The sequence below is a fragment of the Alosa pseudoharengus genome, unplaced genomic scaffold (assembly GCF_046254945.1).
Source record: "Alosa pseudoharengus isolate Yale_2024_CS ecotype anadromous, Long Island Sound unplaced genomic scaffold, YU_APseudo_1.1 YU_APseudo_1.1_scf_8, whole genome shotgun sequence".
NCBI lineage: Eukaryota > Metazoa > Chordata > Actinopteri > Clupeiformes > Clupeidae > Alosa > Alosa pseudoharengus.
Window position 1 is genome coordinate 39,327,294 of NW_027468870.1, and position 25,957 is coordinate 39,353,250.

Sequence of the window (25,957 nt, forward strand, 5' to 3'; positions counted from 1 at the left end):
TGTTTTCTTCGATCAGCGAGGAGTAGTAAGTTGACTTGGCTTCGTTGAGTACTTTTTTGTAGGTGATAAGGCTATCTTTCCATGCTTGGCGAAAAACTTCCAATTTAGTGGTACGCCATTTTTGTTACGAAGCTGAAGTTGGCCGCACATTCAGAATGCGGTGTAGTTAAGTTTCGATTCCACCTTAAATATTGCAATTTTCTACCGACAGGGGGCAGCGCTGACTGCAAATACGCGATGACACTGGCATTTGCCTAGTAGCAGACGAACATAGGCTACTCCTCACAGACGAATAAAAGCCTTTTTTCTGGTGACTCCATTGTCGACCAATCTTTAAGTAAATGATACAACATGCTTTCTGTCAAATAAATCGGTTCATATTGCACTTGTTTTGGGGGGGCTTTTCTGTTCTTTCTTTACATGAGCTATATTTCATATTTTACAATTTATGCACTAGATTTGATACCCATTGCTCACACATGATTTGCCGTGAGATATTACACCACATCCCGATACTACCGTCTCACAGCGTTCATATGACACCCAGCATGCCAAATTTCGTCGTGGAAAATGCCCATTTTTTTACATTTAAATGACTATATTTCATATTCCACAGTATATGCACTAGATATGATACCTATGGTCCATACATCATTTGCCGTGAAATATTACACCACATCCCGAAACTACAGTCTCTGTGCTTTCATTTGACACCATGCATGGCCAATTTCGTCGTGGAAAATGGCCATATTTCATAGATTTAATTTACATGAGCTATATTTCATATTCCACAATGTATGCACTGGACTTGATACCTATTGCCCACACAACATTTGCCGTAAAATATTACACCACATCCCGATACTACCGTCTCACAGCGTTCATATGCCACCCTGCATGCCAAACTTCGTCGTGGAAAATGGCCATTTTTCTTACATTTTAATTACATGAACTATATTTCATATTCCACAGTATATGCACTAGATTTGATACCTATGGCCCATACATCATTTGCCGTGAAATATTACACCACATCCCGAAACTACAGTCTCTGAGCTTTCATATGACACCTTGCATGCCAAATTCCATCGTGGAAAATGGCCATTTTCCTTACATTTAAGTTAAATGAGCTATATTTCATATTTTACAATTTATGCACTAGATTTGATACCTATTGCTCACACATCATTTGCCGTGAAATATTACACCACATCCCGAAACTACAGTCTCTGAGCTTTCATTTGACACCATGCGTGGCCAATTTCGTCGTGGAAATTCACCCTTTTATTACAATTGAAATTACATGAGCTGTTTTTCATATTCCACAAATGTATGCACTATTGATGCCTATTGCCCAAACATCATTTGCCGTAAAATATTACACCACATCCCGATACTACCATCTCACATCGTTCCTATGACACCCTGCATGCCAAATTTCGTCGTGGAAAATGGCCATTTTCCTTACATTTAAGTTACATGAGCTATATTTCATATTTGACAAATTATGCACTAGATTTGATGCCTATTGCCCACACATCATTTGCCGTGAAATATTACACCCTATCCCGATACTACCGTCTCACAGCGTTCCTATGACACCCTGCATGCCAAATTCCATCGTGGAAAATGACCCTTTTTCATAGATTTAATTTACATGAGCTATATTTCATATTTGACAAATTATGCACTAGATTTGATGCCTATTGCCCACACATCATTTGCCGTGAAATATTACACACTATCCCGAAACTACAGTCTCTGAGCTTTCATATGACACCTTGCATGCCAAATTCCATCGTGGAAAATGGCCATTTTCCTTACATTTAAGTTAAATGAGCTATATTTCATATTTTACAATTTATGCACTAGATTTGATACCTATTGCCCACACATCATTTGCCGTGAAATATTACACCACATCCCGAAACTACAGTCTCTGAGCTTTCATTTGACACCATGCATGGCCAATTTCGTCGTGGAAATTTCACCTTTTATTACAATTGAAATTACATGAGCTTTTTTTCATATTCCACAAATGTATGCACTAGATATGATGCCTATTGCCCAAACATCATTTGCCGTAAAATATTACACCACATCCCGATACTACCATCTCACAGCGTTCCTATGACACCCTGCATGCCAAATTTCGTCGTGGAAAATGGCCATTTTCCTTACATTTAAGTTACATGAGCTATATTTCATATTTGACAAATTATGCACTAGATTTGATGCCTATTGCCCACACATCATTTGCCGTGAAATATTACACCCTATCCCGATACTACCGTCTCACAGCGTTCCTATGACACCCTGCATGCCAAATTCCATCGTGGAAAATGACCCTTTTTCATAGATTTAATTTAAATGAGCTATATTTCATATTTGACAAATTATGCACTAGATTTGATGCCTATTGCCCACACATCATTTGCCGTGAAATATTACACCCTATCCCGAAACTACAGTCTCTGAGCTTTCATATGACACCTTGCATGCCAAATTCCATCGTGGAAAATGGCCATTTTCCTTACATTTAAGTTAAATGAGCTATATTTCATATTTTACAATGTATGCACTAGATTTGATACCTATTGCCCACACATCATTTGCCGTGAAATATTACACCACATCCCGAAACTACAGTCTCTGAGCTTTCATTTGACACCATGCATGGCCAATTTCGTCGTGGAAATTCACCCTTTTATTACAATTGAAATTACATGAGCTGTTTTTCATATTCCACAAATGTATGCACTAGATATGATGCCTATTGCCCAAACATCATTTGCCGTAAAATATTACACCACATCCCGATACTACCATCTCACAGCGTTCCTATGACACCCTGCATGCCAAATTTCGTCGTGGAAAATGGCCATTTTCCTTACATTTAAGTTACATGAGCTATATTTCATATTTGACAAATTATGCACTAGATTTGATGCCTATTGCCCACACATCATTTGCCGTGAAATATTACACCCTATCCCGATACTACCGTCTCACAGCGTTCCTATGACACCCTGCATGCCAAATTCCATCGTGGAAAATGACCCTTTTTCATAGATTTAATTTACATGAGCTATATTTCATATTTGACAAATTATGCACTAGATTTGATGCCTATTGCCCACACATCATTTGCCGTGAAATATTACACCCTATCCCGAAACTACAGTCTCTGAGCTTTCATATGACACCTTGCATGCCAAATTCCATCGTGGAAAATGGCCATTTTCCTTACATTTAAGTTAAATGAGCTATATTTCATATTTTACAATTTATGCACTAGATTTGATACCTATTGCCCACACATCATTTGCCGTGAAATATTACACCACATCCCGAAACTACAGTCTCTGAGCTTTCATTTGACACCATGCATGGCCAATTTCGTCGTGGAAATTCACCCTTTTATTACAATTGAAATTACATGAGCTGTTTTTCATATTCCACAAATGTATGCACTAGATATGATGCCTATTGCCCAAACATCATTTGCCGTAAAATATTACACCACATCCCGATACTACCATCTCACAGCGTTCCTATGACACCCTGCATGCCAAATTTCGTCGTGGAAAATGGCCATTTTCCTTACATTTAAGTTACATGAGCTATATTTCATATTTGACAAATGATGCACTAGATTTGATGCCTATTGCCCACACATCATTTGCCGTGAAACATTACACCCTATCCCGATACTAATGTCTCACAGCGTTCCTACACCCTGCATGCCAAATTCCATCGTGGAAAATGGCCCTTTTTCATAGATTTAATTTACATGAGCTATATTTCATATTCCACAATTTATGCACTAGATTTGATACCTATGGCCCAAACATAATTTGCCGTGAAATATTACACCACATCCCGATACTGCAGTCTCTGAGCTTTTATATGACACCATGCATGGCCAATTTCGTTGTGGAAAATGGACATATTTCATAGATTTAATTTACATGAGCTATATTTCATATTTTACCATACTTAATACCTATTGCCCACACATCATTTGCCCTGAAATATTACACCTCATCCCGATACAGTCTTTGAGCTTTCATATGACACCCTGCATGCCAAATTCTATCGTGGAAAATGGCCATTTTTCATACATGTAATTTATATGAGCTATATTTCATATTTTACAATTTATTCACTAGATTTGATACCTATTGCCCATACATCAATTACACCATATCCCGATACTACAGTCTCTCAGCTTTCATTTGCCACCATGCATGGCCAATTTTGTCATGGAAAATCCCCATTTCATTACAATTGAAATTCTATGAGCTATATTTCATGTTTTACGATTTATGCAGATTTGATCCCTATTTGGCGTGACATACAGCACATCCAGATACAACAGACTTTGCACTACTTAAAAAATCTCACAAATTCTATGTGTGCTCATGTATAGCATAAATGAGAATTGCTCTCTTATTTCACACTTCTACTGTCAGTCATAACTGTTGAAATCTGACAATGATCACGAGGAGCGTGTAATTACATCCATTGTGCAGTTATTCTTTTTTTCTGAAATATAGCTCATGTAACTTAAATGTAAGGAAAATGGCCATTTTCCACGATGGAATTTGGCATGCAAGGTGTCATATGAAAGCTCAGAGACTGTAGTTTCGGGATGTGGCGTAATATTTTACGGCAAATGATGTTTGGGCAATAGGCATCAAATCAAGTGCACAAATGGTAAAATATGAAATAAGTAAATTTATAAAATATGGCCATTTTCCACGACGAAAGTTGGCATGCAGGGTGTCATATGAAAGCTCAGAGACTGTAGTTTCGGGATGTGGTGTAATATTTTACGGCAAATGATGTTTGGGTAATAGGCATCAAATCAAGTGCACAAATGGTAAAATATGAAATAAGTAAATCTATAAAATATGGCCATTTTCCACGACGAAAGTTGGCATGCAGGGTGTCATATGAAAGCTCAGAGACTGTAGTTTCGGGATGTGGTGTAATATTTTACGGCAAATGATGTTTGGGCAATAGGCATCAAATCAAGTGCACAAATGGTAAAATATGAAATAAGTAAATCTATAAAATATGGCCATTTTCCACAACGAAAGTTGGCATGCAGGGTGTCATATGAAAGCTCAGAGACTGTAGTATCGGGATGTGGTGTAATATTTCACGGCAAATGATGTGTGGGCAATAGGTATCAAATCTAGTGCATAAACTGTGGAATATGAAATATAGCTCATGTAAATTAAATCTATGAAATATGCCCATTTTCCACGACGAAATTGGCCATGCATGGTGTCAAATTAAAGCTCAGAGACTGTAGTATCGGGATGTGGTGTAATATTTCACGGCAAATGATGTATGGGCCATAGGTATCAAATCTAGTGCATAAATTGTAAAATATGAAATATAGCTCATGTAAATTAAATCTATGAAAAAGGGCCATTTTCCACGATGGAATTTGGCATGCAAGGTGTCATATGAAAGCACAGAGACTGTAGTTTCGGGATGTTGTGTAATATTTCACGGCAAATGATGTATGGACCATAGGTATCAAATCTAGTGCATATACTGTGGAATATGAAATATAGTTCATGTAATTTAAATGTAAGAAAAATGGCCATTTTCCACGACGAAGTTTGGCATGCTTGGTGTCATATGAACGCTGTGAGACGGTAGTATCGGGATGTGGTGTAATATTTTACGGCAAATGATATTTGGGCAATAGGCATCAAATCTAGTGCATACATTTGTGGAATATGAAAAACAGCTCATGTAGTTTCAATTGTAATAAAAGGGTAAATTTCCACGACAAAATTGGCCATGCATGGTGTCAAATGAAAGCTCAGAGACTGTAGTATCGGGATGTGGTGTAATATTTCACGGCAAATGATGTGTGGGCAATAGGTATCAAATCTAGTGCATAAATTGTGGAATATGAAATATAGCTCATGTAACTTAAATGTAAGGAAAATGGCCATTTTCCACGATGGAATTTGGCATGCAAGGTGTCATATGAAAGCTCAGAGACTGTAGTTTCGGGATGTGGTGTAATATTTCACGGCAAATGATGTATGGGCCATAGGTATCAAATCTAGTGCAGATACTGTGGAATATGAAATATAGTTCATGTAATTAAAATGTAAGAAAAATGGCCATTTTCCACGACGAAGTTTGGCATGCAGGGTGTCATATGAACGCTGTGAGACGGTAGTATCGGGATGTGGTGTAATATTTTACGGCAAATGTTGTGTGGGCAATAGGTATCAAGTCCAGTGCATACATTGTGGAATATGAAAAACAGCTCATGTAATTTCCATTGTAATAAAAGGGTAAATTTCCACGACAAAATTGGCCATGCATGGTGTCAAATGAAAGCTCAGAGACTGTAGTATCGGGATGTGGTGTAATTGTTCACGGCAAATGATGTGTGGGCAATGGGTATCAAATCTAGTGCATAAATTGTAAAATATGAAATATAGCTCATGTAACTTAAATGTAAGGAAAATGGCCATTTTCCACGATGGAATTTGGCATGCAAGGTGTCATATGAAAGCTCAGAGACTGTAGTTTCGGGATGTGGTGTAATATTTCACGGCAAATGATGTATGGGCCATAGGTATCAAATCTAGTGCATATACTGTGGAATATGAAATATAGTTCATGTAATTAAAATGTAAGAAAAATGGCCATTTTCCACGACGAAGTTTGGCATGCAGGGTGTCATATGAACGCTGTGAGACGGTAGTATCGGGATGTGGTGTAATATTTTACGGCAAATGTTGTGTGGGCAATAGGTATCAAGTCCAGTGCATACATTGTGGAATATGAAAAACAGCTCATGTAATTTCAATTGTAATAAAAGGGTAAATTTCCACGACAAAATTGGCCATGCATGGTGTCAAATGAAAGCTCAGAGACTGTAGTATCGGGATGTGGTGTAATATCTCACGGCAAATGATGTGTGAGCAATAGGTATCAAATCTAGTGCATAAATTGTGGAATATGAAATATAGCTCATGTAAATTAAATCTATGAAATAGGCCCATTTTCCACTACGAAATTGGCCATGCATGGTGTCAAATGAAAGCTCAGAGACTGTAGTATCGGGATGTGGTGTAATTTTTCACGGCAAATGATGTGTGGGCAATGGGTATCAAATCTAGTGCATAAATTGTAAAATATGAAATATAGCTCATGTAACTTAAATGTAAGGAAAATTGCCATTTTCCACGATGGAATTTGGCATGCAAGGTGTCATATGAAAGCTCAGAGACTGTAGTCTCGGGATGTGGTGTAATATTTCACGGCAAATGATGTATGGACCATAGGTATCAAATCTAGTGCATATACTGTGGAATATGAAATATAGTTCATGTAATTTAAATGTAACAAAAATGGCAATTTTCCACGACGAAGTTTGGCATGCTGGGTGTCATATGAACGCTGTGAGACGGTAGTATCGGGATGTGGTGTAATATTTCACGGCAAATGTTGTGTGGGCAATAGGTATCAAGTCTAGTGCATACATAGTGGAATATGAAAAACAGCTCATGGAATTTCAATTGTAATAAAAGGGTGAATTTTCACGACGAAATTGGCCATACATGGTGTCAAATGAAAGCTCAGAGACTGTTGTATCGGGATGTGGTGTAATATCTCACGGCAAATCATGTGTGAGCAATGGGTATCAAATCTAGTGCATAAATTGTAAAATATGAAATATAGCTCATGTAAAGAAGAAACAGAAAAGCCCCCCCAAAACAAGTGCAATATGAACCGATTTATTTGACAGAAAGCATGTATCATTTACTTAAAGATTGGTCGACAATGGAGTCACCAGAAAAAAAGGCTTTTATTCGTCTGTGAGGAGTAGCCTATGTTCGTCTGCTACTAGGCAAATGCCAGTGTCATCGCGTATTTGCAGTCAGCACTGCCCCCTGTCGGTAGAAAATTGCAATATTTAAGGTGGAACGGAAACTTGACTACACCGCATTCTGAATGTGCGGCCAACTTCAGCTTCGTCACCATAGGTGTATCTAAATTAGCTATGTACCAAAAATGACATTTTACCGTGACTCAAAGAGCTGTAAACAGTGTTGTAAGGCTGCGTGTACACAACCGCTTGGAGCTCCAGTGGAATTTTAATTTCACGACAAGAATTCTCGGTCTAACCGTCCATGTGCCGTTAAGAACCAAACCAGATTTTGTTCAAATCTACACACCTATGGCTACTGAAAAATGTAAGGTTAATTTAGCAAATGTTATTTTGAAGTGTTAAAAAACATCGTTGTTTTAGAATTTCTGAACAAAAGTGGTGATAATTGGGGGTGTTACGATACATCTGTCCTTTGTCAAATGTGTTATGTTCCAAGTAGCCTATGCGTAATAGCCTACTGCTGCATAAAGTTGTATGTTTATGACATTCAAGCAAGGAAAACGATGATTGGAAGACATCTGTTTCATTGGAAGGGCAAGGGGTAGCAACAGGGCAACACAGAGACAGGCCCGATGGCAGGGTTGTTATGAGAGTATTAAAATATGGGATAGCCTATTCTACGGCAAGACAGCGGGGGAAAGTTAAAATACGTGATAAACACGGAACAAGTTGGCATGCATTGTTTCGGTCCCCATGCACAGGGGCTATTTGTCATATTATTAATCACATATGATTATTTGTGAAATTGTGCAAACAGGCGCAACACATTTGAAAAGGAAGGACTGGTAGCATGAAAGCTCACGAAAGATTGATTTAAGAACGTTATCACAGTGTGTGGCTGTGGCGCAAAGCAGCGCGGGCGGAAGACATGCGACAATTGGCAAGGGGAGGGTCATGTCTTTTTTTAACAATTCTGTCGGAGGGTCATTGAACAATTTCTAGCAGGCAAGGGAGGGTCATGCAACTTTTGACTGAAGCACTCAAAATTCCTCCGGTGGCCCCTTCAATAAATAATGAACAGTCCCTATTGCTGCTGGGCTATAGGCTATGTCTTGGTTCATGTCCTTTCACAACTCATTGCCGTCAAACGCGTAGCCTATCTCGCGGTTGCATCCATTACAAACAAACATGCAATGTGAACGTCTGGGATTGGGAAGAGCACTAAATGCTCTACTGAATAAGCACGAAGTCAAACCTTTAAAAGTAAAAACACTCTTTAATAATCAAAAAAATAAACCGCTAATGAAGTAAACTTGTGACCTTAAAAAATCGTTTATCGCCTGTAACTCCGTGATAACCGGACGTAACAGGAAGGCATTTGGCAGAGCAACGGAGGTTAATATGCTCTATTTTTTGTCCAAATTATGTCTGTCTATCATCTATCACCAGAATGTTTAATTTCTCCTGCGTTTCTTCTACGGCTGCAAACGGGATTCACTCGCAGTTAACCAAATATTTCTTTATTAGGGCAGGGCAGGCATATTTCTGGCTATTAAATTATTTCTAAACCAGTCTGCTAAAGTCTGTAGTGAAGTCTGTGTAGGGTTTTCCAGGCTCCATTTCTTTTTACGAGACACCCTGCTCACTTGAGCCATCTACCGGCATGGGCGGATTATGAACTTTCGGGCCCCTGGGCCCAGATGTATTAAGGGCCCCCCACTTATTGTCGTATATGTGGGAGGGGGGGTTTGGGGGTCCTCCCCCAGAATTTTTTTAATTTGTTTGATGTGATTTCCTGTATTCTGGTGCATTTTGGAGATGGCCAATACTAAATTCAATCAGATTCATAGCCTACATCCTGATTTGTTGATATTGAGGCAATGATTCCATGCAAAGGCTTGGGCTTCAGGGCCCCCTGACCCCTTGGGCCCCTGGGCCTGGGCCCAGTAGGCCCGTTCAGTAATCCATCCCTGTCTACCGGTTGTTTGGGTTGTTGCAGCGTCTCGCTGGGAAAATACAAATTAAAGTCGCGTGATACCCGCGTGATCCCACAGTTTAAGCCATATAAACGTCCCACAACTTCAAAATGTTACTACATATCATGAATGGTACTCCCAAAAGGTGTTATTTTAGATAGATTGTTGCAGGGCTATACGTCTTCGTGCATGTCTGTTAACAATTCATTGCCATCATCGTGAAGCGTGTATGAAGCGTTTTTTGAAATATCATGTCCTGTGGATGATTCTGCCATGTTTATAGCTAAAATGGTAAGCTTTCCCATTTATATCATGTTTATATTGTTGAAAATGTCATTTCACTAGGTTTTTACGTGGGTTAGGCCACTGCACATCCAAATAAGTAGGCTTAACGACCCATCGGCCGTCAGTCTCCATAGGATAACATGGGAAAACTCAACCCCCTACCTGGTGGGCCCAAATGTATTTTCATCTTCCTAAAACTGTTTTTCCATGTCTCACCTCCATAGATGATTGTTTAAACACAGATATTTGTGCATTTAATTAAAATACATGGAGGTACAGACTGTTCGGGATGATTGAAACACTTGTTCACAGACATATGACACTATTAGTAGAGGTCCTGGGAAAGATTTGTATGCACTTCATTTAGCGGAGAATATCTCAACTGTTATAGACTAATATGACCCCATTGAACAACGTGGGATGTGTGCCAAAATCGCTACCCGGGACGAAAGTCCTTAAAATAACATATAAGGTGTGTTAGAGTGTCTAGTTTCGTAATTAAAAAAAAAAACTAAAAACGTAATATTATGTTTCTGGTACTCAACGCATGGGAAGGAAAAACTTAATATTACGTTTTTGGCACTCAATGAGTTAAGATGGACTTTGAGAGGACCGCTTGCACCTCAACTAATGCAAGAAAACATACTGTATACAAAGAGCCTAACAGCAGCTTTGGGTCCAAGCACCATTTACAGATGCCACCTCGATCTTAAATGCAGATGCTTATGGTTTTGTAAGAAAGGGGAGTTTATTAGTCCCTGAGATTGTAATCTCAAAACCTGAAGGTTTGCCAGATCCCTGCTCGTGTGGCAAGTGTACACACAAGAATGGCTGTCCCTGTCGGGTAGCTGGTATCCATTGCTGCAAGTACTGCAAATGTAAGGGAGGCAATAGTTGTAAAAATCCTATCACTGAATGAGTTCTCATTATAATCCCCATACCTGGACTCTGTTGAGAAAAAGTTGAAAGTTTTACCTTGCAACACAGGGAATAAACTTGAAGAGTTTATGTACGCATATGTAATGAGATATTGGCTAATTTGCATATTTTATTTTATTTTTAAGACAAAGTGTAATGCAAAAAGTATTTCTCTTATTATGAAGATTAAACTGGTAGAAGTTTATGAGAATATCTATAAAGGGAAAAAAAGTCCCATTCACCTATAATGTGATAATAGTGTCACCTATTGTGGTCATTTTCAGGACTTTCGTCCCGGGTAGCGATTTTGGCACACATCCCACGTTGTTCAATGGGGTCATATTAGTCTATAACAGTTGAGATATTCTCCGCTAAATGAAGTGCATACAAATCTTTCCCAGGACCTAGACTATATAGGCTAGCTTGTTTTGCTTTATATGTAAACAAGCATGCGATATGAAAGTCTGGGATTGTGGAGAACACTAAATGGTGTACTGAATAAGCATTAAGTCGAAACTTTAAATGAAAAACACTGATTAATAATCGAAAAAATTTAACCGCTAATGAAGTTTAGTCAAACGAGTCAAAACTCGTTTATTGCCTGTAACTCCGTGATAAAATGACATAGCAGGAAGATATTTGGCTGATAGAAGGAGGTTAACATGCTCTATGTTTTGACCAAAGGACGTCTGTCTATCATCATTACACTCGGAGAAAACTGGATTGTTTCATTCGTCCCGTGTTTCAATCGTCCCGGCTCTCCCCTACCTCTGTGACCATCACCACCTGTCCGCTACCTGTGGATGGTCAAAATTCAGAATTTATGCATAATTTCTTTTAAGAAAAAAATGAAAACACTATCTGGACTATGTAAACATGAACAATGTATCATTAAAACAAGTTTATATTTAATGAGTTTTTTGTAAATTGGCAAAATATAATTGTTGCCATATGGCAACAGTATGCAAATACGGACCTTTTTGTGTCCATTCAAATGAATGGTATCATAGAATTACAATAGGATTGCATTGCACTAGGATACTCTGGGAATATATACAACTTTTGACAATATTTTGAAGTAAAAAAAACATTTACACTTTTATTTGTAATTTCAGACATTTTGGAGTCTTTTAGGATATTGTACATGTTTACCAATTTGCAAATTATCTATGGAATGAGGTTCAGACAGTATAGTGATTGGAGCGGTAAAGATGTATTTTGTGTTATTGTTCACTACACAGTCAACTAGACATGCTGTTTTCACCATTTTTGTTTGGGATTTTGGGAAAGATAAAAGCACATTGTTTGCTCTTCCACCAAAGAACTGTCAGGATTAGCTGTAATCCAGCAATAAGGAGGAAAACATTGATATGTGTAGCAGATAGAGGCTGCAGTCACCCATCCTGTCTCTTTGGCTACAGCTTTAGCACCTCAGAGGCCCAAAGTTCAAGGGCAAATGGGGTGACTCTTCTCTCCTCACTATAAATGGTGTAAGAAGTGGGCTGGCTTGCTGTGGAGCCATCCAAGACATGCCCAGTGTGAGCCTGTAGTATCACCCACACCAGAGACCCCTATGTTAGGTTGACCCTTGTGTGTGTGACCCCAAATATGGATGAGGCATTGCTTTACAGGTAGGAAAGGTTGTCAGGGGGATATGTGAAGGATGCCTATGTCTCTCTGTGTGTACGGCATGGATCGGCACACTTTCTGAGGTGCAGGGCTCTGTGACTATATGGTCTCACAGTTGAATATGTCCTCTGACTGCAATATAACCCAATGAATTTGGGAAATGAAAGTCATCTAAATGAATTAAAGTAATCTAAATTATGACATTGTTTAATATAAACATTGGTTTTGATCAAAAATAATTACTTTATGTCCTTACAGGAAGGCTATTTATTTTCCCAGGCGGACTACACTATGACAATATTACCATGATATTATCACTTTATTGCCCAAAATACAGTTGAATTTGTATTATGTTAGGTTTATAATTAGATGTATTAGAGCATAACTAATAAGATTTTTTTGTGATCAAATGTTTATTGAGAATTGTATGGACAAATCACACACTCAGAAACATACACAATATCACAATGTAATATCAAACTGAATACAAGTAAACAACCTCCCCCACCCCCCACCCACACAAACCAAACAAAGCCCAACCCCCACCCATCATAACTAATAAGATTAATTTAGTTCATTTCTAAAAGATTTGTAATGAAATAAAAATAAGTTTTTAAATAAAATTTGGATTTTACAGCATTTTCCACGATTGCGCGTTGTTGCCATATGGCAACAAATTACCAACAACCCCTTTAAAACATTTTTTTTAACTTTTTTTCAAAATGTCCTTTATTTAAACCATTTTAAGTAAGAAAAATACTTTAAAACATTTTTTTTAAAGTATAGGTGATAATTCATGCAATAAAGGGTAAGTTAAGTAACTTGGTTAACATTATTATCTTTGTTAACATAGTTAGCACAACTGCTAGCAAACATTAGAGCCATTCCAACTGTCAGTTATCGTCAACTATCTACCTAAATAATTTAACCATTTAAACTATCCACCTATTTAACTGTTCAGTCATTCCAACTAGCATATATTAAACCTCATCTACCTAGCAAATAATTTAACCATATAAACTATCCACCTATTTAACTGTTCAGTCATTCCAACTATATTAAAACTCATCTACCTAGAAACCAATATAGTTTGTTTTTACTCTGTATGATATTTTACATCATATTTTTGCATTTTCATGCACTGTATTTCCTTCAGGAAATGCTTTTCTAGTTATAACCTTTTTTTCTTTTTACCTTTTCAAGAATTAATGCGACTCTAACCGCTTAACGTACAGACATGTTGAAACAACCTTTCTGAAGGTCTGGAGTGGGGCAAGAGATGTATTTTTTCAGATTTTTTAAAAAGTTTATACTTTTTTGAGAAATAAGGGATTAAAAATGTTAAAAAACTCATTTTTCCCCCATAGACTTCAAAGGCTGTGATGTCATAATGGCCTAAAGGCAGCTGCACTTGTTAAGCTCCCAGAGTAGTTCCCGGGCTAATTAGAACACTGGCACAGGTGTCACCTGTGAATCGTCTCAGCTTCTAATGCATACAATCTGGTGCTCCCTAAAACTACACATCCCGTAATTAACTTGTGCGCATGCACAGTAGCGTTCTCCTTGCCTCATTGATTCCTACCGATTCTACAGGCACTGCTGCTGTTAAGCATCCTCTTGAAGAAAGTTTACGTTCTTGTTGTCTGGTTCGTCCAACAAACGATGACGGACAAGTGGCTTATTCAATCATATGCAAGCATTTTTTGATTAGGCCCAGCCTTCTGAAGCAACACTTCAATGGATCGGTTCCAGATGGATGAGTGGAGCTAGGCAGAGCGAAATTCATCTGGCGAGGGTCAGGTTAGCCTTTCGTAGCGATAGCTGGCCTGACGAGGGAAATGGCAAACAATCACTGGCTGAAACTTAGCCTTCGTTTTGAACTAGGTTTGTATGAGTGGCTCAATGAGTTAAATCTCCAGTTACAAGGCAAAGACAAGCACATACCTCACCTAGCAGATCTAAGATTACTGCATTCACCAAAAAACTTGAGGTATGGGACAGGCGCCTCGATCGCGACAGTATTATGCCTTTGAGAATCTGAGTGAAATCGCTGAAACGTCTGATTCGGGAGCCACTCTTGTGATCCAGTGTATTAAACAGTAGGCCTACATCACATCCCTGCAAAGTTTATTTCAAAAATATTTCCCAACCAGCAGTGCTCAGTATGACTGGATTATGGATCCATTTAATGCAGCATGTTGGTATTTCATTGAATATTGTACAATGCTGTAAAATATTGGCCTATGCTTCCTAATATGTTGCTGGAAAACAGAAATATGTGTGTTTAATTTACAATAGCACATTATGTATTTATTTATTATTATATCTGCAGCACCAGCTGATTTTAACTCTGCTGCCGAGGATATATTTGGAACTTGTCTTTATTTCAATAAATTTGACAATTTTAAGCTTGACCTACCACTTTCTAAGAGCGATGAGGGACAGGTGGGGTTTAAAAATGCCCCCTTGATCTAAGGGGAATGAAAGAAAAAGTTTGAGAACCACTGGCATAAAATAACTTGATTGTAGGCTAAGCTGTTAGTTTGTTGCTCAGTTGAACATATTTATCTAACCCCCCCCCCCCTTCTATTTCTGTTAGGTGCCGCTTCACTCTGCTACTGAAGGATCAGGCTGACTGCAACTGCTATGGATGGCAGGAAAACACAGTACACGTGAATTTCTAGATGAAGAGTGAATAAATGCACTTGCTTAACTGATAACAAGTTGTCAATGGTTATTTATGCAAGCTTGTGTAGCCTAAACAAGACATACCTAGGCCTAGCCAAATTTATCCTGGCTGTAGATAAAGCAGGATATGAATTTCCCAATATTGCCAGATTAGGCTAGTGGTTTACTGAGGTTTAATATCAATTGAAATACCACTGAAATCACGTTGATCTTTAGTTTGGTTGTAATTTCAACATTGTTTCAATATTAATTTTAGTGGAAATACCATTGAAATCCCATTGATCTGTAGTTAGAATTTCAACGTTGCTTTAATATTAATGAAGGGTGCAAAAGTGATGTAGAATAAATGTTGCAGTGTGTCACGTCCCTACGGGTTAATGTTACACGTGTTTGTTTTGATCTGTCTCACCTGTGTTTGTGATTGTATGTTTTGTGCTTCGTAATACTGCCGATGAGTTAACTGGCGGCCAGACGCAAGTAATCAGGACTGAACAACCAGCTGATCGGCGAGGGATGTGTGCATTGGCTGACTGTGGTATAAAATCCCAGGTATGACTCTAGTGAAGAGGTCGGGCAGGGCTACGAGACGCGCCACTGCGGGAGAGAAGTTTCGTTTATGGACTGTTAGCGTGTTATCGTATTGCTGTGGTGTTTGGCCCTGTCTGTGTTCTCTCCCCTGTCCCTGTTTGTTTTATGTTGCCGGTGTCGACGGGACTGGACTGTGCTGGAGCTGGGAGCTGAGAGCTGAGGAGCTGATGTGCCAAGACGATCCATAGTGGAGGGATGTAAGAGTTTTGAGTGAGTGACTGAGGCCGGTGTTCCAGTTTAGATGGTGAGCAGGTTAACTTGTGATATTTGCATAAAATCCGTGAATATTCAACAAGACCCTGCCTACTTGTTAACAACACTTTGCTCTGCCTCCGCCCTTCCAGTGCTGGAGATTCACATTTTCACAAGCCTACAGTGCGTCAGAATATGAAGCAAGATCTTGCCGAAAACATGTGGGAATCGCTATGTATAATGCATGTCTGCTTAAGCATCCACACAAAATGTTGTGCAAACAGGAAATGTGTCAAAGTAAATCAGCGAAGGTTTTGTTGGGTTTCGAACATGAGTCTCACTGAGGCAAAATGTTCTAAGCAGTAAGCACTATCACCACTATGCCACAGAGAGCAACACTTGTTGTTAGTCTATTAGACTAGTCTACTAGCTTACTAACTATCCTGATGTCCATGTTAACTGGTGATAGCCTATAACATGAGCAAACACAGCGAATGCATGCCTTGAATAATGCAGATTAATTTTGCCTCAGTAATTTTGCATCACAAACAGTAACAAATGACCCTATCAGACGTTGCTCGTTTTTTGTGCAGAAAGCAAAAATTATGAAGATCACTTAGGCCTCGAACTGCTCACTAAAATAGCAAGCTAGCAGCAATAGTCCACCCTGCTAACCAATTGCACCACTGGTTATTTTGTATCTATGCAATAGCATGGTGTTCCTATTAAATGAATGTAGGTCTATGTTGTCTTGTGACAGCTTATTTGTCAATCGATCAAGATATTCATTATAGCAAACATCTAGGCTAAGTGAATGTTTTGCAACAGGCTGCTGAACGAGCAGTAAGTAGGCTAAACTATTTTCTAATTTAGGCTACGTGGGAATCTGAAACAGCAACATCTGTCATAAAACTCTCTCATCAAAGTTTTGTAATATATGCTACCATGATAACCATTTTGTGTCGTCAAATTAGGACCAACAAATTAAATAATATTTAACTCGGAGAAAATAAGTTTCATGTGTTCACTTCAAATCATTAGACAGCTCACTGCATAACTTCACCGAGACTTGACACTAAGTTATGATAATTTTTGCACATGACTGACGTATTTCATATTATTAACCCCCAAAACGGAATAAAGTGTTAGTGGGACATGCCAGTTAAATTGTGATGGCACCAGTTAACATGGGCGTATATTTCTCACTTATGTTAACCTGTGTTAACTTTGACTAACAGTTCAATATATACATAGAAATCTGGCATCAGTTTCAGCGGCTCGTAGTGTAGTGGTATAGACGATGTAGAAGCTAATCCAATCAACTTTCTTGTCCATGCGTGGTTCGAATCCCAGCTAGATCGCTAGTTTTATTTTTTTCCATTCATTCAGTATGTGTCATATTTGTGGATAATGCTTAAACGGACATGTATTAGACATACACTGGTGATGTTTTCAGCGATATCCGTTATATTGTCTCACTTGCAAACACTTCGTGAAAATGTAGCCTAATATAAACCTGCACTATCGGAGGCAGAGCAGATTAAGAAGTAGGCAGAGTCTTGTTGAATATTCACTGATTTTATGCAAATATCACCAGTTAAACTGCTCACCATCTAAACTGGAACACCGGCTACTGAGCTGGCGATTGGCTTAGCGATCTGTTTACATCGTCCTCAGGCGGTGGTTCGTTGAGGGAGATCAGCGGCGGCGGAGGAGGTCACACTTGGAAATGGACACAACGTACTCAATCTGATTCCAAAGGAACGTAATTATGCCTAGCAGTGACTGTATGAGTGGGTTTAGCAGCATTGTCGGCCTCAGGTGCTGAGCCTGTGCATTCCTCTCCCTCTAGGCTGCAGCGAGTGGGAGGAGCCTCCTGTTGCGTGCGAGGGCGCGCCCCAGCCTATCAGCGAGCAGAAGAGGACGTGGGAACGTTCGGACTGAGCCTGCCAGTGAGCGGTTCACTCGGCGCATAGGGAGGACTGCTGGCCGCCAGTTAAGTGCAGGGATGTGCAATGGACATTTAATATGGACATGACTGTATAATTGTGGTGGTGGGTTGTTAGTGGATTTTTGGTTGTGTTTGGTATTTACTGTTATTTGATTTTGGGGGATTCCATGGGTTGGCTGTGGCAGGGCCAATGGATTCCCCCATGTGTAAGATTTAATTTTCTGTTTTGTCTGTCTATTTTTGATGTGAGATTTAGCCTCCCTGCAGGAGGTGGTCTGATGGCTGCAGCAGTAGACCGTATGGGGATTTGCTGTGCTGATGTAGCTAGCCTTGTGGTGTTCTCTATATTGAGTGGCTGTTCTTGTAGTTTAGCCTAACCTTGTGGTGTGATTTATGCAACTGTGATTTATGCATACTTTGTGGCTCACTTGAATGCTGTGTATTGTTCCTGGTGTTGTAATTGCTTACTGCTGCAGAACGTATGGTGGGAAGAGACTGTGGGGAGGTTATCCTTAATAAATATTGATAATCTGCACTTGTGTGTCCATGTTGCTTGTGGTCAGGAGGTCCTAAGAAGTCCCTGTTAGGGGAACCGAAAATTGGGTTGTGTTCAGACTGAGAACCCCCCCCAAAATCAAACCGGCCTTGTTCGGTCGCGACAAGTGCTACGTTGATTCAATTATTTTAACGTTGACAAAGTATTGCAGAATGAGCAGTCATCAACACCAACTGAAAGCCCCGTTTTGCAGTAGGCTACAGTAGTCTTGCATTGCATACTCTGAATGACAAAGGTCAGCTTTCATGCTTGTGTCACAAGTTAAGAACGGCTTGACGCACATGCTTCAAATTTGGTGTGAACCAGTGGCGGACCGAATTATTTTCAAACGAATGAAAAATAACAGCGTCTTTAATAACATTGTACTTTAGCATTTATTATTTGCTTCTGCTTCTCCTTCCCCGATCGTTCTTGACTACTGATATCCTACCGCTGTCCGATATGTGATTTGATTGGCAGATTGTGTGAACAAATAGTGAGGGGGTGTGATACATTTGTATCCAATCGCACGTCTTCTCTTATTAAGTCCCGCATAAGGCCTTCACAAGCAAGGGGGCAGGCGAATTCCCGGAAGTAGAAGCATCGATGTAGCGGTGGTTATCAACTCTCTGCTAACCCCATAGAACGCCCAGTCATTTAGGATTTTTTTTGAACTCCCATAACTTCATATAACATATATCATGTGCCGATATTTTAGCTTCTGTGTTATCTACATAAACAATAAAAGGCAAAACAAGACTCGACTACCTCGTACGTAACGTTAGGTTCCCGTAAGAAGAATGTTTAGCATGTCGGGTTGAAGGGAAGCTAACGCACTGAAGGGAGATAACCGTATTGTTTGGATAAGAAGCGTAGCTGCTAGTCCAGCCAGCACGGAAACTCGTGAACAAGCTATGTAGCCTACAATAGCATTGTAGCCTATGTTAAGGTAAAGCATAGAGGCAAGTAAACCTAATGGAAAAACAGTAGTTTTACCGTTAGGTAGTCTAACGATAATCATTTCAGAGGTTTTCGATGGATTGACGTAGGTCAGAAAAGTGGAAAGAAGATTAGCCTCAAGGCTATAACTTTTTTGTTTTGTTTTACCATGACTGTTTTTAAAGATGATCATGTGTGGTAGTTTCAACATTAACACGACTTGATATCACTTGTGAGGATGATATTAATAATAATACATAAATAAATGTTTAACTTTGATGACTTTGAAGGCGAAGGAAGTGTGAGAAGAATTTCTGTGTATCTATCATATGAGTTACAAGATTCAGTTCGATGGCTAACGTCACGAAGTTAAGTGCGAGTCTGCGCAGTACTGGGGGGACCAACTGAAAAATGACTCAGTACCCTCCCATTGAGAACGACGGAGTCTGTTCATCCATTTCTTTTACTGTCTATGTTCACAAGGAATCACTGCGTTTTCGGTACCTAAGCAACCATTAGAAATCATATGTTTGGATTCGGCTTGATTGATGGCTACATCTGACTGATTAGCCAATCAAATCGACCTGTTATGGCGAGGTAGGCAGGTCTGACTTCAGTTGGGCCTGCAATGTTCGAAAAGAATACCCGTAACCGTTAATCACGAATTTTGACAGTCTGTTTTACGTGATTAACTTCGTGAGCAACTTCTGTCAGTCAGACAGACAGACATTCACTGGAAAAGTACATATGATGTCACACTGACATGACTATGGTTATAGTTATGAACAGTAAATTGACCGTTTTTGTCTAAAACATATATATTGATAAGCCTTCATTAAGCAAAATAATATAGGCTAATGTAACGTTACAGTGTCAGCTGGACTACATGTTAGCAAAATGTACATAACGTCAGCTAGCTCTGCACGTAGCTGGTAACCTATACAGGAATTGGTAAGTTTTGTTTCATGTTTATTTGATAACATAGACTTGTAGTACAGTAGTACTATAGATGCTTGTTATCTGGCCCTTTTCTATATTAAAAAAAACTGTTTTTGTGGTGCTTGCAGACTGCAGTGTCTGCTTGGTTACTCTACTGTATGCTAGCTTGAAGTTGTGTTTGAGTTGGTGGCTTTGGTGAAGATGTCTGGATCGGGATCTATGTGAAAACTGTCATTTGTCTTTGGTTCCCTGCCCTGCTAGTTTAGTCGGACTTTTTATCTCTCTGAGTTTTGTGGAAATTATTGGTGAAATCAGACCAGGCTATCAGACATTCTAAAATAGGCAACAAGCAGTAGCAGCATTAGGGCAATACACATAGTGTAGATAGGCTATACGGCAATACATCTGGTGACTTTTAAGTTTAATAGCATGGTGGTTTGCTGTGACATTTTTTTTATAATTTTCTGTTGAGACATTTTCTCATAGTGTAGGCCTACCACGAAATAGCCTATGTTTGGCAAACACTGTAGGATAGCCTATTGTAGTTCCACATGAGTAATCAGAGCAGCGCGGCACCTAGAACAGTTGCACTGTAACGTTAACGTTAAAGCTACAGCTAAATAGGAGAGCCACAGTCTGAAGCAAGTTTGCGGATGTCAGATTAAACTACTAAATGGTTTGGACACATCTTTGTAGACCGGTGGTAGTGCTATACGAGCGTGCGAGTCATGAACATAAATTAGGCAACCGATAGCCTAAATATTTCAAAGTTGTCTGCACAAACCCATACTTGAGTACACTTGGTGTTCACTTTCAATATGACATGGACTAAATTGCACAGCTTTACTGGACAGCAGAAGGCAGCAGTTTACAATGTACTTGTGAATATGGGTGGTAAATAAATAGCCTAGCAGCCTACTTTGCTGCTGAGGATGATCTGTTAACCAAAAAGCAATCGGAGCATTAATTGTTTCTGTAACGAAGATTCTAGTGCTACACAGACTCGCGTAAGAGAGAGAAACCCCCCCCCCCCACCACCACCATGAAATGCTGGGAAATTGCACACATTTTAACGCTGAAATGTAAAAAAAAAATCTCCCCTGTAACGCACCCTATTATTATTTTTGTCAAAAAATAGTCATAATTGAAGGCCTAACCACTGAACGCACGGTCCGCCACTGGTGTGAACATTTGTATGGACTCAATGATGAAGTCAAATGTCAAGGCCAAACCTACCTTGAGTGTGATATCTCAAGAATGCCTGACGCACAAGGTTTTTTGGTACAAGGGTTTGTATGAACTCAAAGATTAAGTGATTCAATGTTTTTTTTCAGGAATCTCCCCACCAACATTAACCCAGCAGCTTTCCATCCACTATTGTAATTCCTCTGGCATTACATTTCTAGTTGTCTTTGCACCTTTCTTATTGTGTCAGAGGATTCATATCATTTAAACTGGCATATTTTACCACGTCTGCTCGCGGACCACTTGGGATAACTTGTGAACCACCAGTGGTCCCCTGACCACACTTTGAGAAACACTGCTTTATATGGACTTACACCACTTTATTTAACTGAGCCTTTATACATTGGCACAAACTCTTTGCTCTCTTAATGCCGGTCTGTTGGTCATTCTATCTGTTAATAAAAAATCAGCTGGTCCATGCGCCATACCTTTGAAAAGGCCTTCCACTAAATGTAAGGCAAGCAGGTAGTGTTGAGATCAGTCTTTTTCTAGTCATGGCGTTAAGACAATATCAAACATGTTAGATATTATTATTGCAAGTCGTGGCTCATGCAAATAGTGACGTGAACAATATAAAAAGCATTTTGTTCGCATCACAAGGTCACTGTAACTTTGTGCCGATTGATGCCCACACCATTCATTTGCTTTGGTTACGGCTGTGCTACACGACTAGAACGAAGGGAAAGTCACAACACGAGCAGATTGTACAGTAGGCCCACATCTGGGATATTATGTGCTGGTGGCTGTCATAGAATTACTTATTTGTTGTGATCAAATAAATATTTTGGTCTCCTGATGCCGTATTTTTGGGTCCTTTACCACCAATCCTAACCCTGAATGCAGGGTACCAGAGTGCATAAAGCCTGAATGCAGTTAGACTTCAACAAAGTATTTAAGAGTAGGCTAACATTTCAAAGGTCATGGGTACTGAAATAAAAAGCCATGAGTTCTCTACAACAATTTCAAATAGCAACATCCCAAATCCTTTACCATTCAACTTTCCATCTATTTATTAAATGCTTTGAATGAATTAAATGGGCATTGATGTGTCTGATGTTCCTTGTGGGATACATACTAGAATCACTATTAATCCTGAAAGTTATTCGGGTACAGCTCACATTACACTATGCAATATTTAACAGTCAAACTTTGTTCCTTTACCTGGTCATAGCTCAAGTTACTATGCAAATGAAATGAGAACAGTGCATGCCCAAAGACAGTCTTTCTCTCCGGAGGTCTTTCATAGTGTTGCCAAATATGACTCACACTTACCTTGTTTTCTGTTGAATGCATTAAGTATTATTTCAGCACTTGATGACTTGAGCTATTTGTCATCTCCCCCAGGCCTTGCTTTATGTCTGCATTTCATGTTATGACATTTGAACTCTAACAATCAGCACTACATTTGTATGTAATTACGGTGCAATTTTAGGAGAACAATTTATTTGTCAAAAGTCACCAAGTATCCTGTGATCAATCAGAATTACAAATAAAAAGGGTTTTCAGTAATGGTGTGACCTTGAGATCATTTGCATAGTGAGTGGTGTGTCCTGGCAAATTAATTTGCATCTCAGTCAGTATTCAAAGAAATTAACCTCACGCACTGTTTACAACCCAAGCTTCAGATTTGTGTTTCATAAATTAGTGAGGAAACGGCTAAAGTTTCATTCCAATTTTGCTTTATTAGTAAGCTCAATGTTGTATCCAGCCTACAAGATCAAGAGGGAGATTTACACCATTCTTCCCAACATTCTCCATTCTCTAGACTTTTAAAGATTGGTTAAAAAATCTTTGCTAGTTGTATATAACATTAACAAATATTGTTCATGGTTAAGTTAAAGTTATTGTTGTGTTAACGGACACTCAGGAGGAGTATTTAAGAGCTCTTGAAAAACAATAATCTCCTACCCATGGTGAACAGTCAGTAAACAGTAAAAGACATTTGAATGGCTTTTGTCTGAGAACCATAGTAACTCAAATCCATCAGACAATTGACTAAAATAAATAAAAACATGCTTCTACTTGCATGTGCTACGCATGCTTCTGTTACTCGGCCAAGGCCTCTGCTCGGCCAGGCAGATTACCATTTGCATCTGGTCTAGTTGAATGAGGAGACCAGATTGTCCTTACCTGGCATGCAAAACCAGTGGGGGACCAGTTAAAGCTGTGCAAATGCATATTCACACAGGTGTGTGCTCCTCAGTCAGTGCATCTAGAAAGAGTTATGAAAATGAGGACAGTGATTTTCTCTATGTCAATACTGGAGAGTACAAGAGGAGACACTGAAGAGGTACTGAATTATACTGGCAGAGAAGTCCAGTTCTTCAGCTCCGTATTTCTTTTAAAACGGTGTGAAATATAACAGGAGAATGCCTCGGTCATTTTTGGTGAAACGGAAACAGGGAATTACTTTTGGATGGAGACAACCAACACAACAAGGTACATTTCAAAGTTTTTCATTCAAAGATTTCAATGAATGTTTTTCATTAATTAACTAATTATTAATATAGTTCTGGAAACTTATCTTAAAAAAATTGAGTTCTTGCCTACATTAATAGATATTTGACAAATCACACTTTTTACTTTACACTAGTCTACTTTAGAGAAATTAATAATGCTTGACGGTACTGATAAGTTATGTAGGAAGTTCTCTAAAACTGCAATAAATAATTATAAATAATAATAATAAACAAATGGTCAGACTATGATTCTGCCATAGAGGCAAGGACAGAGTTGTGATATTTTTTTTACCTTAAACTTATTACCGCTGATGTGAGCACAACACAACAGATCTAAGATGACAGTAAATCCTAGTATTAATAAGTAAGGTTCAAGGTGACCCCAAATCCCCTTGCTTTGTCTTAATTACATCAAGGGCAAGTCAGTCATTATATCAATATTTCAGTTTTGTACAAATAACAGTTATTAAAGCATTGCACCAAGTCACATTTCATTTTTTTGTTATGCTTTATAAAAAAATTAATCAGATCACATACTTGAAGACAATCACAACATCGAAGCACAAACTCCTCATGTAATTCCTGATCCTGGACCACAACAGCAGCCACAACCAACCAATAAGACCACAATAGAGGATCTACAGAGGAGCTATTCTCTGCCAGTTCAGCATCATATTCAAAGTCCTCTTTATAATAGTGTTGCAGCAGCACCACCTATTAAGGTATCCAATTTATTGCTGTGGATTACTAGAAATTAATATGGATTCCAATCTTATGACAATAACTTTTCCAATGTTATTCATAGGTCCATGCTCCCTCCAGCACTAGTGATTTCTTATGCCCAGTTTGCAACAAGGTTTTCCCTCTTCAGCGGATGCTAACTCGTCACCTAAAATGCCACAGTCTCGTGAAGAGGCACCCCTGCAGATACTGTGGAAAGGGTTTCAATGACACTTTTGACCTGAAGAGGCATATGCGTACCCATACAGGTGAACACACAACACAAAAACACAGATGACAAATGCGGCAACATTCTGAACAGCACAAAAATAGAGGCATTATTTGAACGTATACACATATGACTAATAGCCATTTACCACATTGGAACACCAGAAGTCTTTTTTGAAGTTGTGCCCACTTTTAAATCTGATCTATTTTTGTTCAATGTGACATAATGCAGAAAGTAAACACGGCTAGATTTGTGTAGTTATCCATGTTTCAAAAGCTTTCTAACCAGCACAAATGTGATCCTGACATTTCCCAAGCTTTAAACTTCACCAGTGTTCCTCTTAAGTCAATTAACCAAGTGCTTCCTCATGATGCCAATGTGTACTAACATGTTCTGAGAGCCACAGTTTGATGACTGTCTTGTGTGCCTTGTTGCAAGGCATTCGGCCATATAGGTGTGAACTCTGTGAAAAAGCTTTCACCCAACGCTGTTCTCTGGAATCCCACCTGAGAAAGATTCACGGCGTGCGACAGCAGTACGCCTATCGCCAGCGCCGCTCCAAGATATTTGTGTGTGAGGACTGTGGCTTCACTTCTGGAAGACCAGATGAATATTTCATACATGTTCGTGAGCATCATCCTGGCAGTTCGGCCTTGCGGAGATACTATCGCAAACACATACCTGAGAGAACAGCTACAGTGGCTGATCATAATATCAACCCATTTATACTGTACCAACCAGCTAGTTTCTACATCTAAATATAGAATTACTTCATCTGACCTTAG

The 25,957-nt window shown here is 39.1% G+C and overlaps 1 protein-coding gene across 1 annotated transcript; it reads left to right on the forward strand.

Annotated features, from left to right (window-relative positions):
- Positions 1-17,884: 17,884 nt before the first annotated feature.
- Positions 17,885-25,957, forward strand: LOC143112741 (putative transcription factor ovo-like protein 3). Its single transcript, XM_076275006.1, has 4 exons — positions 17,885-17,895; positions 18,008-18,107; positions 25,029-25,212; positions 25,611-25,957. Exons 1-4 carry the CDS (start codon positions 17,885-17,887, stop codon positions 25,928-25,930), a joined length of 615 nt encoding a protein of 204 aa, XP_076131121.1. The 3' UTR covers positions 25,931-25,957.

Bases quoted from the DNA above. Each gene is read 5' to 3' on its own strand.
- LOC143112741 (XM_076275006.1), top strand. The intron at 18,108-25,028 runs GTGAGCGGTTCA...TGTTATTCATAG, and splicing joins CGTTCGGACTGAGCCTGCCA to GTCCATGCTCCCTCCAGCAC. The intron at 25,213-25,610 runs GTGAACACACAA...CCTTGTTGCAAG, and splicing joins GCATATGCGTACCCATACAG to GCATTCGGCCATATAGGTGT.